The sequence below is a fragment of the Athene noctua genome, chromosome 3 (genome assembly GCF_965140245.1).
Source record: "Athene noctua chromosome 3, bAthNoc1.hap1.1, whole genome shotgun sequence".
Lineage (NCBI taxonomy): Eukaryota > Metazoa > Chordata > Aves > Strigiformes > Strigidae > Athene > Athene noctua.
The window spans coordinates 86,941,955-86,956,239 of NC_134039.1; the positions used below are offsets into that span (position 1 = coordinate 86,941,955).

Consider the following 14,285-nt stretch of genomic DNA (forward strand, 5'->3'; position numbering starts at 1 on the left):
GATTTTCAGGGTTGAGTTAAGAGGGTGTGTGCTGCTTGCCTCAACAATCAGAAAAGGATGGGGGTTATGATCCCATCTGTTAAAGAATTCCAGTGAAATTGGAGGAAAAAGCTGTTCTGTGAGAACAGCAGGCTTGATCAAAATGCAGGATGTATGCTGTGCACTGTTGTAGCTGACTTGGGGGAAAATTCTTGATTAGAATCGTTTCTTCTATGTTCAAGTCCTTCTCAATTTCTTCTTTTTGCAGTTTGATTGCACAAACACGTTAAATGATCAGCTGTTGGAGAGAGTCACTGTGCAGATGGAGCCATCGGACGCTTACGACGTGATCTGTTGCATCCCAGCGCCCAGCCTGGCTTACAACCAGCCAGGCATGTGTTACACCCTTGTCCAGATTCCCCAGGATGACCCCACTGCAGGTACCTGCTGCGAGGGAGTAGTTCTGCATGACAAATCCTTCAGATGAAGTTTTTGGAGGACACATAATAAAATGTTCAGGGTGTGGGATTTGGCGAGGACGTACCGGGATTCTAATGCTGTTTTTTCCTCATGTGTGACGTGCTGTTTTTTCTATAGAACCTGTTTTTGTGCAAAATAGTATACATGCTTTTTACAAAATAATATATGTGCTTTTTAAATAATGAGTGGTATTGGATGATTAAAAATGGGATGTTAAAGAAGATTGGAGAGCATGCAGGTAAGAGAGGAAACAGTTTACTACCTTGAATCAGTGACAGGAGCACATTTGAAAACACTGATGTTTGGTGGTAGTATTCAAGAACAACATCAGTAAAAGGAAAATGCAAATGGAAAAGAAATTAGTAGTTTGGGCCTCTACATATTTGATGAGTGCAATTTTTTCTCTCTTTAGAGATTTAGAAACAACTATGAAAGGTAGGAATAAGGGATATTCTTGGGCGTAAAACTTCCCTTTCTTGCTTTTATTATTCACGCTTAAAAAGAAACTCCATTGGATTTGCAGTTGGTTTAAGATGACTCAAGTTGTCAGCAGGGTGGATTTCTTCGTTATTGCTTTAATACCAGGAAAGATTAGAACTAGTCCAGATTCCCTGAACTGTGGTTTTGAGTCATAATTCACTTCTCAGAAAAACCATGCAGAGTTTCTCCCGGTAGCTAATGCTGAGTGGATCTCTCTGGGGCACTCGGTGAGTCAGTGAGCCTGTGCTTCTTACACTATGGCATACTCCTGAGATCCTCCTTTGGCCTCTGTCTTAAAGTCTGGAGGGAGATTTTGTAAGACGTTGCAAAGTGCTCTGACCACGGCCACGTCTGTATCTTCTGGGGCAAATCCAATGTATGTTCTTTGCAGTCTCTCTTTGGGAAGCGAGGGCTCAAGCAGAAGAAATTGCAGCACTAACCTATCCAGGCTTTTTCTTTCCTCCCTCAGTTGCTTGTACTTTCAGTTGCACAATGAAGTTCACTGTTCGAGACTGTGACCCAAACACAGGCGTGCCAGAAGAAGATGGCTATGATGATGAATATGTGGTAAGTTCAGGACTTTGGTTTTTTTTTTTTTTTTGTTTCTTGTCACTGATTCTGAATACACATGGCCATTGGGCTGACAGTCTCCTTCCAGATCTGAAGGCAGTAGGAGAGAACGACAGGCCTGCCTGAAACACCATTTCCAAAATACTGTAGTTGTACCTTTAGATCCTTCCCCAAAACCTTGCCTCTGCCAAAAGTTAGTTTAGCTGTAGTGCTCTATGGAGATTAAGATTTGTGGGGACAGACAAGAAGGAAGGAAGAACTTCCAGTCTGTTTTCAGCACTGTAGCCCAGTCTTTCCATTCCAAGCATTTGCACTTCTGTTTATTGTGTTTGTGTTCTCAATTACTGAAATACAAGTCAGATCTCAGGAAAGTGCCTGACTTTTTGGGTTTGGAGGAAGTAAAGGGTCCTTCTGGATTCTAAAAAAAAATAAATCTCTCCTCAGATGCCCAGTATGAGCTTAGAATGGCTTTAACTCACAAGGTGACTGCCCCATTTTCTGCGCTTCTTTGGTCTCACAGATGTTTTCGTGTAAATGTTTTTAAGTTTTACAGATGACCACCATAAATACTGTTTTTCCTCTCTGCTTTTTAGATGCTATTGTGTGCTTCTGAAATTAAAGCCAGGCATGCCAGAGTCATTTTGGCAAAACGCTGCTGTCTCTCTTTGTCTGTCTTTTTCTTTCTAAGATGAGGATCATTTCTGTAACTGGCAGCTGAAAAATCTCCCTTGCTTTTCTGTCAGTTGGAAGATTTGGAGGTGACCGTGTCTGATCATATTCAGAAGGTTTTAAAGCCTAACTTCGCAGCTGCGTGGGAAGAAGTGGGAGATGACTTTGAGAAAGAAGAAACCTTTGCGCTTAGTTCGATTAAAACCCTTGACGGTGAGATGATCTCTCCTCATTTATTGGTGACCCACATAGTAATCCTCGTAAATCTGCCATGCTGGGGATATTTTTAGTGTGGTAGGAGGAGAATTTGGTGCCTTCCTGTCGTGGCATTGTCCCAGCAGTAAGTTTTTGTGTTGCAATGTTGGGATTACGGTGAGCGGAAGGTTGGCAGCGCTCTTGCTTGAGGCTGGTTGAAGGGAGGGCTGTGTTCCTGGGCTGTTAAAACAGCAGGAAGGACGTGGGAAAGTAGGTGTGTTGGTGGGGCTGCAATTAAGATAATGAATGAAAATGGTTAATAGGTGCTTAGAGAATGTCTTTAATTGCTAACTAGCTCTGACAGAAAGCCTGGCACCAACCTGGAGGTCATTTTCTTTTTCAATCTCTAATGCAGAAGCTGTCAATAACATCATCAAGTTCTTGGGCATGCAGCCTTGTGAGAGATCAGATAAAGTGCCAGAGAACAAAAATTCTCACACGCTCTACTTAGCTGGTAAGTATTCACACTACTGAACTCGATGTTTCCATGTCCCCACAGATTTTTACTAAATGAAAGGAAATGGGTTAGGAGCTTCTACTCTTATTTCAGAGGTTTTTTTTTCTCTGTAGAAAGCTGAGGTGAACCAGCAGCTGGTGCTAACTTGGAACCCTCTGTCACGGGTGTACTCGGACTAGGCTGTGTCTCTTGGAATTGAGCTATTTTATTTAAGGGAATAGTAGTGAATCCTCTGAGTGAAGAACTTGCGGAGCAGACACGTAACTAAACTCCTTACCTGAGGTTATCTCAGAAGGGGGTTCCTAGGACCATCTTGTTTTCAAGTTCCTATCACTAGAGACACCTCCTGAATTAGTCCACAGTACCCACAGCTTCTCGTTTGGTGCCTGTGGTCCAAGCTTACGGTTTTGTTCAATCCCTGGCAGTGAAGTGCTCTACAAAACTTCGCTGCAGTTATTAAAACAAACCTGCTGTGAGCGTGACAGAAGAGTCAGATCTTCATTTATTTCAGAGGTAGAATTGGTAACCCCAGGTCTGTCTGCGTAGTGGTGTTGAAGTGGGACTGGAGGTGGCTTGTCCTGGGCTCTGAATTACCTCCAGGAGCGCCACTTCCAGGCCTGCTAGTAGAAGTGAAGGAGGATTATTCCTCCCTTAACAGCGAGGGCACAGCAGAATTACAGTATGTGTTGCCTTCTCAAACCAGAAGCAAGCTTCAGCTAGCCACTTGCTGATTTCTACCTATTTAAATCAGCCTAGCCCTCCAGCAGGTCTGTTTAATTAGGACAGTATATGTTATCATCAGTCTTGACTTCAAGAATTTAGGGGATTTTGGGGTTCTGGGGCTTTTTTTGTCATTTTCCCCCTTCTCTGCAACTGGCCATAGAGTGAATCTGTCTTGCACTCACCAAGTTGTTGGCTTCTGGGTTAGGCCTGGATCACTGAGCTGCTCTTAAACTAATCTCTGAACTGTTGCTTTGTCCCCAGGTGTATACAGAGGCAGCTGTGACGTGCTGGTGAGGTCCAGGCTTGCTCTAGGAGATGGTGTCACCATGCAGGTGACAGTTAGGAGCAAGGAAGAAACACCCGTAGATGTCATCCTGGCTTCCGTAGGCTGAGTCTTACAGCACGTCTACTGTGATGGAAACCTCTGCAAGCACTGGTTGGGTATTTCACTGGATATCAAGCAGCCTGTCTGTCCTTCTGCATGTAGTTTTTATTCCTCGATTTGGTAAATATTTTGTATGATGTTACAGTAGTGGCAATAGTGACTGGCTGGTGCTGAGCCTTTCCCGTGTCCCTTCCCTCGTTGTCACTTACACATTCCCGTCTAACTTATTGCATCTCTGGCCACTTGCAGTAGAGCAGGGAAGATAAAAGATGCAGGTGGTAAGAAAATGGAATCAGACTTTTGTCAAAACTGATTTTTATTAACAGAAAATAAACACTGGTCCAAGTGGTGGAATTCATATGAATTACTGTTAATAAAATAGAATTTTTTTTGTTCTAATTCTGTCTGCTTCAGTACAGAAAAAATAGCCCATAATGGCTGTTTACTCAGCAGAAGCCCCTTATTCCTAAAGGGATGCTATAAAATTTCAAATATAAGCAGTTAAAAAACACACAAAACCTGCAGAGTCTGCCAACCTGCAAATTTACAATAGCTTCATGATTGTCTCCCCTCTTCTGCACAGAAAAACCAGTGTACAGAGAGAGATTAAATTTCCCCTATCAAGTCATTTTCAATTCTCTGAGCCTTATGTCAGATAATCCCAAACAACAGGGCAGCCTCCTCCTGGGCTCAAAGATGTGAAACACCCTGTTTCAAAAGTTGGGAAGAGAAGGGGAAGGAGGGACCTTGCGGTGACTTCTTGTGAGGGAAGTTCTGCATCTCTCTGCTCTGATGAACTGGGTGTTCCTTAAATATCAAGTCAGGGTGAGGAAGAAAGGCAGGAATACTATTTTCATAATAATTTACACACCCATCCCAGATCCCTGTGGCTGGAGTAGCTATTGCTTAGAAGAAGAGCTTGGCTTTTGCTAGTGCCAGTGTTATATATTCAGCTTGCTCTAGTGAAACAGGGACCAGCCTGCCCTGGTAGAACTTGCTTCAGCCAAGCTCCTGAGGTAATTACACCCCTGGGACTGTTGGTGAGCAGCTCTGCTTGCTGAAAATTAGAGAAACACAGGAAGTGGTAAAAACTTGAGGTTTAGAGCTTGCCTTTGGGTAACTGGCCATTAAAAAGAGATTACTGAAGACATGATGACTGCTTAAATGCCCCTTTAGGTGTGCAGAGCATCATTGCCTGGATTTTGAGGGATTACAGATCCAGCTCTCCTGCTGTGTTTAGTGTAGGCAAACTCAGTTTTAAATTCTTCAGTCCTGCCAAGCTGAGGGATATCATTTTAACTGCCTGCACAGCAACTCAAAAACCAGACCAGCATCCATCTTGGGAGTATGTGCATCAACCCGTGGCTGCTAGTGGTCCTGTTTTACCTGTGGTGCACAGTGTAGGCTGGCCATGAAGGCAAGAAAGAATTCTGGGGCTGATACATGTGCTGTGCCTCCCCTCAGGTGCTCTTGTTTTCCCTTGAGCCCTCCTGGCTTTAAACACAGAGACAGGCTGCTCAAGAAGCAAGAGCACAGGGCTGGAAGAGCTGTCAGCATCCTGTAACTCTGTTTAGGCCAACAGTTTTGTCTGTGCCTCCGTGCAGGCTGTTTTATGGTGCTCAAAGCATTCAGCTGCAAAAACGCACCAGTTTGGCAGCCAGAGATTAGGGTGTTAGTGCAGAGTGTTGAATCTGGAGATAAAATGAAGGTTTCTTCCTGCCCCCAAAGCCTGACTTGTCAACAGAGAGCAAGAACCAAGCTGCAGCAGCTCAGAAGGAGTTGATGAAGTTCAGATACGCATTCAGGAAGCCTGTTGGATCCTCCAGCTGCGGATAGTGGCTAATGTGGTCATCCAGCACAGACACCGTGGACGTGGGAAGCACCTTCCTGTCGGAAGAACGCAGCAACTTAAGCACAGGAACTGCTGCTCAGCCCGCAGCCACCCAGGTGCTACCCGTGAGGACAGAACCCTCTCACACAGCTGGGATTCTGCTCATAACATGGTTTGGGGACAAAAAAGCTTGTAGCTGTTACAGCTGATCACTCTTCCAGTTGGTGGATTTACTTCAGGTTAGTTGGGAACAGAAGACTCCCTCAATTGATAAATCTTACTTCAGTCTGATGTGGTTTCAAAATGCATAATTGATTTGACTGAGAATTGTGACTTTTGGTGCCTAAAATGGGGAAGCCGTTTCCAAACTGCAGAGGTTTTAACATGCATGATTGATTTGATTGGAGAATTGTCACTTTTGGTGCCTAAAATAGGGAAGCCATTTCCAAACTGCTTCTCTGGCTGAATCACGTGGCTGCGCAGGTTACAGGTGGGAATTAAAAACAACCTCGGTGAAAAGGGAATTGAAGGAAAAATCCAAGACAAAATCTCCCTCGCAATGAACCCCCCGTTGCATACTCCCACTTTGTGGTGGGTATTGTCTTACTTGTAAAGCTGAAGAAACTCTGGGTGTGGATTCACAGGGTCCAGGGGCCCGTAGATCAGATGCACTGCAAGAAAGAAACACAGACAGAGCTTTTATACCCAAGGACATCCCTAAACCGAGCCAAGGAGACCTGTTGCAGATGTGTTCCCCCCTCGCACGGAGCTCGGGAAGCTTTCAGCTGAGCACTGAGCAAACCAGCTGCTGAAAGAGCTCTTGCTTGTCTGCCCTGGGGGTCAAGTTCAGCCTCCAACCCTCCTCCTGCAAACACCAAACCTTGCCTTGAGTTGTTGCAACTTCTCCTGAGCTTGAAAAGCACCTCAGCTTGCCTGGGCTGGAGAAACTGGAAGCTGTGAACCAGCTTCTAAAGGAAAGTTACCTTTGCTCAGTGGAACAAACTTCCCTCTTTTTAATAATTTCACAGCTCTCCGCTGTAACCGAACCTTAAACGGGAGCAGGGAATTTTGTTACCCCCTGCATGAACTGGATTTGAGCCATGTCATCTTCATCATGAGTGGAAGAAGCCAACACCACCCTTCAGTGCCTGCAAACGAGGGGGGTGATTCCCAACATCCCAACCAGTAAATCAAAGAAAACTGATTCCTACTCACATGGGACAGAGGTGGACATCAAAGCCCCAACCCAGCGGTCTCTGTGCTTCTTTCTCTGGTTTATGTACTGCAAAATACTGAAGAGAAACCTGTTGTTACGCAGCAGATGGTGCCCAGCTTGGAAATGGCTTTTAATTAGGAAGGGAGAAACAACCTGCAGGTTGGGGAGATGGGAGGATAAGGCTTGAATCCTTTTCCAGCTGAGATGGAAGCAAATTTGGGTCCTCTGCTCCCAGTCAAATGCCACGGGGTTGTAAAAAAGGGGGTGAACTGTTGTAACCTCTGTGCTGGGCAATGTAGTGAATCCCAGAATCTTCTGGGTTGGAAAAGCCCCTGAAGCTCCTCCAGTCCAAGCACGACCCTCCCCCTGACCGTTCCCAACTCCCCCAGATCCCTCAGCGCTGGCTCAGCCCGACTCTTCAACCCCTCCAGGGATCCCGGGGACTCCCCCCTGCCCTGGGCAGCCCATTCCAACGCCCAACAGCCCCTTCTGCACAGAAATCCTTCCTCAGAGCCAGCCTGACCCTGCCCTGGGCAGCTTGAGGCCATTCCCTTGGGGCCTGGCGCTGGGGCCTTGGCTCCAGAGACTCATCCCCCCTCTCTGCCCCCTCCTGGCAGGGAGTTGCAGAGGGCCAGGAGGTCTCCCCTCAGCCTCCTCTGCTCCAGACTGAACCCCCCCAGTTCCCCCAGCCGCTCCCCAGCAGACCTGTGCTCCAGACCCTGCCCCAGCTCCGTTGCCCTTCTCTGGCCACGTTCGAGTCATTCAATGGCCTTTTTGGGGTGAGGGGCCCAAAACTGAACCCCCTCAGCGAGGGGCGGCCTCCCCAGTGCCCAGCCCAGGGCTCAGATCCCTTCCCTGGCCCTGCTGGCCACGCCAGTGCTGACACAAGCCAGGATGCCATTGCCCTCCTTGGCCCCCTGGGCACACTCTGGCTCATTCGCAGCCCCCCCAGTCCCTCTCTGACCGGCAGCTCTCCAGCCACTCCTCCCCAGGCCTGTAGCCCTGCTGGGGGTTGTTGTGGCCCAAGGGCAGCCCCCGGCATTTGCCTTCAGTGAAACTCCCCCAGTTGGGCTCAGCCCATGGCTCCAGCCTGGTGAGTGAGCCACAGTGAGCTGCAGGCAGCTGACAAACAAGGACCAAAAGACTGATTTACTCCTTAACAAATTTCATGCTGCTTTGCTTGGGCAGCAGGGCAAAAAAGGAAGGTTGCAATCAGATCCTACAAAATGTCAGGGCAGAAATCAGCCACCGCAGAGGCAGTGTCGTCTGAGCGCTCCCACACTCACAGGCATCGCGGCGGCTCTGACACCGTTTCAGTGCCCCGCAGAATACGAACCAGTGCTGAACCACTGAGCGTCGAGTAATGCAGAGGAAGATAAATTGCACAGGTCAGGTCTTGCAGTGAAAATCTGAACCGCTAACAGCTCCTCAGCCTGTCTCCTCGCCCCAGCCAGCAACGCGGTGACTCCTCGCTTCAGCACAGCTCTCAGCAGGGTGAGGCTCACAATTTAAACCTCAGATTCGAGTCAGTTGGGTTATAAAAAGCCTTCCAAGGATGGGAAGCTACGCTAAATATACTGATACTCTTGACACATGGCATTTAAAGAGCTGGAGGTATTTTGGCACTGAGCTTCCCATCAGGACTGTGCTGCCAACAAAGGTGACATGGCAAAAATTTGCCATGATGCAACTTGCCAAAGGGGCAGTTTGTCAGCCAGTATAGCTATTGCTGGGCTTGGGTGTGTATCCCTCGTTACAAAAGGCAATTAGTAAGTGCCCTTGGGTGAGGCTGAGCTGTCGGGTCCTTTCTGGGATTTGTCTGGAGATGGTGGGAGGAGAGAGGAGTTTGTATGCTCGGGGGGGAAGGGGACACAGAGGTCTCACTGAATGGGGATACTGAAATCACAACCACCAGCCTGAGGTCCTGCCAAAAACCCCAAACTGGAGAAAACCAGATTTAGCTCCAGTTGTTTATAAAAATGACAGATTCAAGCCCCTAACTTCTAAAGGAGAAAACTTCCCCCACATTGTCCATCTCCAACGTCATCCTCCCACCTTGTGCAGGCTCAGATCATGCTGATTCAACTTCTTTTACCTGCCTTGCACCATCCCAGCAAGAATCCCTGCTCCTGCATCACCCCCCAGCTCTTTTTTTGGGGTGTGATGATGATTCCAGACCCCAGCAGGAGCAGCTGGAGCCTCTGGGGTGCCAGTGTCCAGGGACTTGGCTGAGCTCTTGATAACCTCTGAGCTGCTGCATGGCTCTGCCTGCAAACAGAGGGACGCCACGGGTGTAAAACTAAACTCAGGCAGCAATTAACAGCGACGTACCTGTCAACAACGAGATTGCCATCGTTGGTCCTCACCACCGTCCACATGTCCCAGTACTCTGCCTGTGAAGGCTGCGTGTAGGGCCCAAAGACAGCCCCAAGCCTGGGGGGAAAAAAAAAAAAAAGTTCAGAGTGGCACGGCAGCAACCGTGTTAGTGGATGACTCAAAAACTAGCCAAAGGCAAAAAAAAAAAACCCGATTGAGTGCCCCCAACTTCCCCGGTAAAACATGTGAGTGCAATCGCAGCACTGCAAATCATCCCCCGAAGGCACCCGGTGTTGGACTTGGCCAGTTTAAAGGGCTTTTTGGAAAACGAAAGAGGTTGCACCATTTGATAAAAATACGTATCTGATTGCGTGGTGTATGTAGAGTGTGAGTAGGGATTTCATTGCCTCTGTAACCGGCGTGAGTCCAACACTCGTGGGCGAGAAGGATTTCAGCCTGTGGTTTATTATTAGGCTGAAGTGCTTTGCCAACCTGGAGAGGGAATGGCCCAGAAGATCAAGGTCGTTCAAATCCAGGGGCAAATCTCTCCTGGGACAGTGCCAGGGAAACTGCTCTACCTGCCAAATACCCTAATTCCTACGTTGGGCCCCTCCCCGCTTGGCTCACGTCCCCCGTACGGACTGTGCCCAGCACCACGGAGACTCACCCTCTGGAGAAGAAAAAGAAGTTCATCAGCCGCGTGATGACGGGGGACAGCAAACCCCCATCCTTGAGGATCTTAGGCAGAAGGGAAAAAAAGGAAACGGCACTACTCGGTATCATACAGACGGGTAAATCCTGCCTCCTCAGAGGGCTCTTCCCCTGGCTCCCTGTATTCTGGCAGTTTCCCAGCTCAGCTCTGACCCTCGAGGTGTACAGGAGCTCTCAGCGGTGAGACATCAGTGCTTCAAGGGGTGATTATTGGGAAATTTGGATGCGATAAGCTGCATCCTGACAGCCCCTGCTTCTCCCCACCGCCTCTAACGATGCCTGTGAGCAACTCGGGTGGAAGCGGGGAAAGCAGCAGGTATCTGAGGCGGGTAAAACCCCAAACTCACAGAGTCAGCCTTGTGCTCGAGGGGCGATTCAGTACGACTAGAGGGGGTAGCAGCTCACCTTCTGGATGAACCGGGGGTAGTGCGTTTCGGGGAAAATCCCTGGAAGGACGTCAAAAAACAGAGTTGTAGCGCTACAGGTGTTTTGCTCTGCATCTCCCAGTCTCTTCCCCGTCTTTGTGGTGCCATGAAATATGGCACAGGCAGTCCCAGGACTGATGCTGCTGGTTAATTACAGCACTTTAATTGCAATTCGCTTGGGGTTTGGGCGGTGCTTTCCCTCAGATGGGAAGGCCACCCTGTCCTGTGGATCCCCATCCCTCCCAGCCCACCCACCCCACGACACCGGACAAACCTCACCTCCGTTGGATAAACACAGGCTGTTGATCAAGATGCTTCCAGTTTTATTGTGCTCATACCTGGGCGACAGAAGAGAAGAAGGTGAAACACAATTAGACCTACAGGCTCCAAGAAGTGACCGACCAGCAGGTCAAATTAATAGTATCAGATCATCTCTGCTCCCCTGCTGTCCCTCGCTTGATAAAAAGGAGCTCGGGAGGGAAGTTAAACATCCTAGCAGCTGGAATCTGATGGATGGGAGCCTCAGATCTGCCCACCGTGGATGTGTCCTGAGACCTCTGAGCCTTCCTTACAGCTGTAAGTACAGGGAAAAGGGGGATCTGCGCTACATCCTTTCACTTATCTGCTGGAAATTGCCTTGATGGGGACACAACAAAGAGCAGCCAGAGCATCAGTGGTTGCAGTGACCTGTGCAGCAGCTCCTGTGCGACTGTATCCCCGTAATCGTGGGACAGGAGATTAATCCTCTGGTGGTGGAGGCCGAGGTGACGCACCAGCCCCTCAACAATGCTGGCTTGCTCAAAGATGGAGTAGCGGTGAGGCCTCTGTGAAGCAAAGGGAGAGGAGCCGCAGTGAAAGCCTGAGCCCACAAACTCCAGAATAAACCCCCAAATGGAGAAATATGGGGTGGAGAGCAGTAGTTTGCAATCCCAGACAGAGCAGTTGGGATGTCCTGGGCCAGCAGTAGTGACCACAAGCCTGTGGGAGCACTGTCCATGCCCCAGAGGGGCCAGGGTGTGCTTGGGAGTCACATTAAACCAAGTCAAGGTGAGATGGTGACAGAGCCAATCCCCACCACGCACCTTCCCCATCCCCTCTGCTACTATAATGTCTTATTCCTTTTCCAGATGTAAACGGGAGAAGAAACTGGACTGCAAACGCCAATTTTCTGGAGTTGATGGCACGGCAGAACAACCTCTGGGCCAAAAGCAACTGCAAAAATCCTCTTCCCAGGCTACTTACAGGCTTGTCACTGAAACCGAATCCTACAAAATCCAGAGCAACCACCCGGTGAAACCGCTGGGTCAGCCCTTCCCAGATCTGGAAGAGAAATGCATTAAAAAAAAATAGCTAATGGGAGCAGAGAGAGGAAAAGTCTGTGGCAATGCACAGCCACGGATGGCCATGCTCCCTGCCACTCCCCCAGACAGCACCTTCCAGCTCCAAGAAAACAACAGGAGGTTGAAATTTCCCAATAAACAGCAAGACCATCCCCCCAAAAAAGCCAAGAAATACTTGTGGGTCTTTTTCTCCTGCTTTGAGCTGGAGTGTGGGAAAGGGCAATGTGAAAAAAGCTCAGCTCCTGTGCAAGGCATGGCGAGAGGAGCAGGGCTGCCGTCCCAGAGCGCAGTGGTACCCCCAGCAGAAACTCCTCTGGAGCATTTCCCTCCCCAGGCTGAGCCCTGAGTCCATCTGCTCGTCCTCGACACGAGAAACCGCGGGGTTTCCCGTTGGCATCCAACCCCCCGTGCACTCACTCCTCTCACCTTGCACCAGTCGTAGCTGGAGGTTGGGAAGCCGTGTAGGAGGACGACGACGTCGGAGCTGCCAACAGCACCGGTTGAATCTGAGGAGGTAATGATGTGCCTCAGGGTCAGCTTTTTCCCCCCCAATATCCTCCCTTGTAAGATAGGTGTTGCCGTTCGAGCTCAACCAGCAGCACGGGGTTACCTCTCCCTTTGCTCCCCCAAAACCAGGCGTGGGTTTGACTTGCACAGAAGCTTTCCCAGTGCCAGCGTGGCTTCGGAAACCCGGCCGGATGAGCCACTGCAGCTTCTGGCACCAGCTATTTAATGCAAACTAAGGTTTTACTTGGCACAAATTAATTGCAGCTACACTTAAGTTGCTACGATGGGTGACAACCACTCCAGCAAATAGGTTTTTTGATATCTTTCCCTTGCTGTGACCCATCAGAGGATCCTTCCCCATGAATACCAAGGCATTGACACTGGTTCATAAGGACCAGCCTTCATGACTTCACTCAATTAAAACGTTTTGATAACAAACAGCCACACTGCACCTGGATCCGTGCAGCGGCTCCCCTTAAAGCCATTATGTTTTGGGAGGGATTTGCCATCTCCCTGCCTGGCCTTGGGGACATCCCTGGGGCCACCGAGGGGAGCAGAGCCCCCAGCCCCGCTCCCCACCGAGAGGGACGAGGTGTCCCCAGGGCTCGGTGCTGCCCCGTCACCTCTGTAGAAGATGTTCTGGTCCTTGTAGGTGAAGTAGCCTCCGGAGGATCTCCAGGAGAGGAGAGCGGGGGAGAGCTTGGGGGGTGGGATGTGCAGGTAGACGGCGAGGAGGGGCACGCTCAGCAGCCCCACCTGCACCCACAGCTCCTTCATCCTGCGGGAGAGAGCGAGGCGCCTGCCTACCAGGATTTGTCCTGTAACCCTCATGTCCCCATCCCGCCATATCCCCATAACCCCCATGTCCCCCTAACCCCCCTCCATGTCCCCATAACCCCCCCTGTCCCCCTAACGCCCCGCCATGTCCCCATAACCCACACATCCCCATAAACTGCACGTCCCCAGGCTGGCAGGTCCATGAAAGTGGTCTCTGCAGTAAAGGTTGGGGGGTCTGAGGGGGTACATGGGCTCCATAGGGGTTTTAAGGGGGTGTGTGGCCCCACTGGGGGTCTGAGGGGGAACATGGGGGGCTCCATAAGAGGTCTCAGGGGAAACATGGGCCCCCCTGGGGGTCTGACAGGGGTCATGGTCCCATATGGGGTTTGAGAGGGAACATGGGCTCCACTGGGGGTCGGGGGGGGCTGTGGGCCCGTAGGGTGTCTGAGGGGGGGACAAGGGTGCCACTGGGGGTCTGGGGGGGTAAGATGTGGGCCCATAGGGGTTTTAAGGGGGTGTGTGACCCCGCTGGGGGTCTAAGGGGGAAGGTGGGAGCCATAAGAGGTCTCGGGGGGACGTGGGCCCCCCGGGGGTCTGACAGGGGACATGGTCCCATGTGGGGTCTGGGGGGGGACACGGGCCCCATAAGGGTTCTGAGGGGGTGTGTGACCCCGCTGGGGGTCTGGGGAGGCACATGAGCCCATAGGGGGTGTGAGGGGGAACGTGGGCCCCAGCCTGGGGCTGGTGGTCAAAGGGAAACAGAAATGGGGGGCCCCAAAGCCCCGCCCACAGGCCGCACCCCTCGATAAGCCCCGCCCATACAAACAAGCCCCGCCTCCCTCACGCCCAGTCCCGCCTCCCCACGGGCCAAGCCTCGCCCTTAGCCGGCCACGCCCCCCTCCCTGCCGCGCGCCCCCTCCCCTGAGGGGGTCAGGCCCCGCCCCTCAGCGGCGGTGGGCGGAGCCTCGGCGCCCGGCGGGGCCGCGGGGCGGGCGGCGGGTCCGCGCGCGCCTCACCTGCCTCAGGTACCTCGGCCGCGCGCCGGCACGGCGCTTTGGGGGGCGGGGCCGGCGCCCCGCCCCGCGCATGCGCCGCGCGGCCGCCCCGCCCCACTTCCCGCGCGTCACGGCGCGTGCAGCCGCGGCGTCCCCGGTTGCCGCGCGA

At 50.9% G+C, this 14,285-nt stretch overlaps 2 protein-coding genes across 6 annotated transcripts in view; one reads left to right on the top strand and one right to left on the bottom strand.

The window, feature by feature from the left end:
* COPG2 (COPI coat complex subunit gamma 2) overlaps window positions 1-4,397 on the top strand; it is a 21,879-nt gene extending 17,482 nt beyond the window's left edge. For both annotated transcript variants that reach the window (XM_074903563.1, XM_074903564.1), the window contains 5 exons: window positions 248-419; window positions 1,409-1,506; window positions 2,253-2,391; window positions 2,789-2,887; window positions 3,875-4,397. In XM_074903563.1, coding sequence (XP_074759664.1) covers window positions 248-419; window positions 1,409-1,506; window positions 2,253-2,391; window positions 2,789-2,887; window positions 3,875-4,005 — 639 coding nt within the window. In that variant the 3' untranslated portion in view covers window positions 4,006-4,397. The remainder of the gene's footprint in view (window positions 1-247; window positions 420-1,408; window positions 1,507-2,252; window positions 2,392-2,788; window positions 2,888-3,874) is intronic.
* MEST (mesoderm specific transcript) lies at window positions 4,297-14,223 on the bottom strand. Of its 4 annotated transcripts, XM_074903565.1 has the most exons (12): window positions 14,138-14,223; window positions 12,968-13,122; window positions 12,264-12,343; window positions 11,740-11,817; window positions 11,185-11,321; window positions 10,777-10,835; window positions 10,478-10,518; window positions 10,029-10,099; window positions 9,377-9,478; window positions 7,045-7,121; window positions 6,437-6,500; window positions 4,297-5,885 (listed from the first exon to the last, which is right to left on the bottom strand). In XM_074903565.1, exons 2-12 carry the CDS (start codon window positions 13,119-13,121, stop codon window positions 5,768-5,770), a joined length of 981 nt encoding a protein of 326 aa, XP_074759666.1. In that variant the 5' UTR covers window position 13,122; window positions 14,138-14,223; the 3' UTR covers window positions 4,297-5,767. The 4 variants fall into 4 exon arrangements, with proteins under 4 accessions (XP_074759666.1, XP_074759669.1, XP_074759668.1 ...); XM_074903568.1 differs by lacking the exon at window positions 14,138-14,223 and having other exon boundaries at window positions 12,264-12,351; window positions 13,018-13,145; XM_074903567.1 differs by lacking the exon at window positions 14,138-14,223 and having other exon boundaries at window positions 12,968-13,145.
* Between the last annotated feature and the right edge of the window lie 62 nt (window positions 14,224-14,285).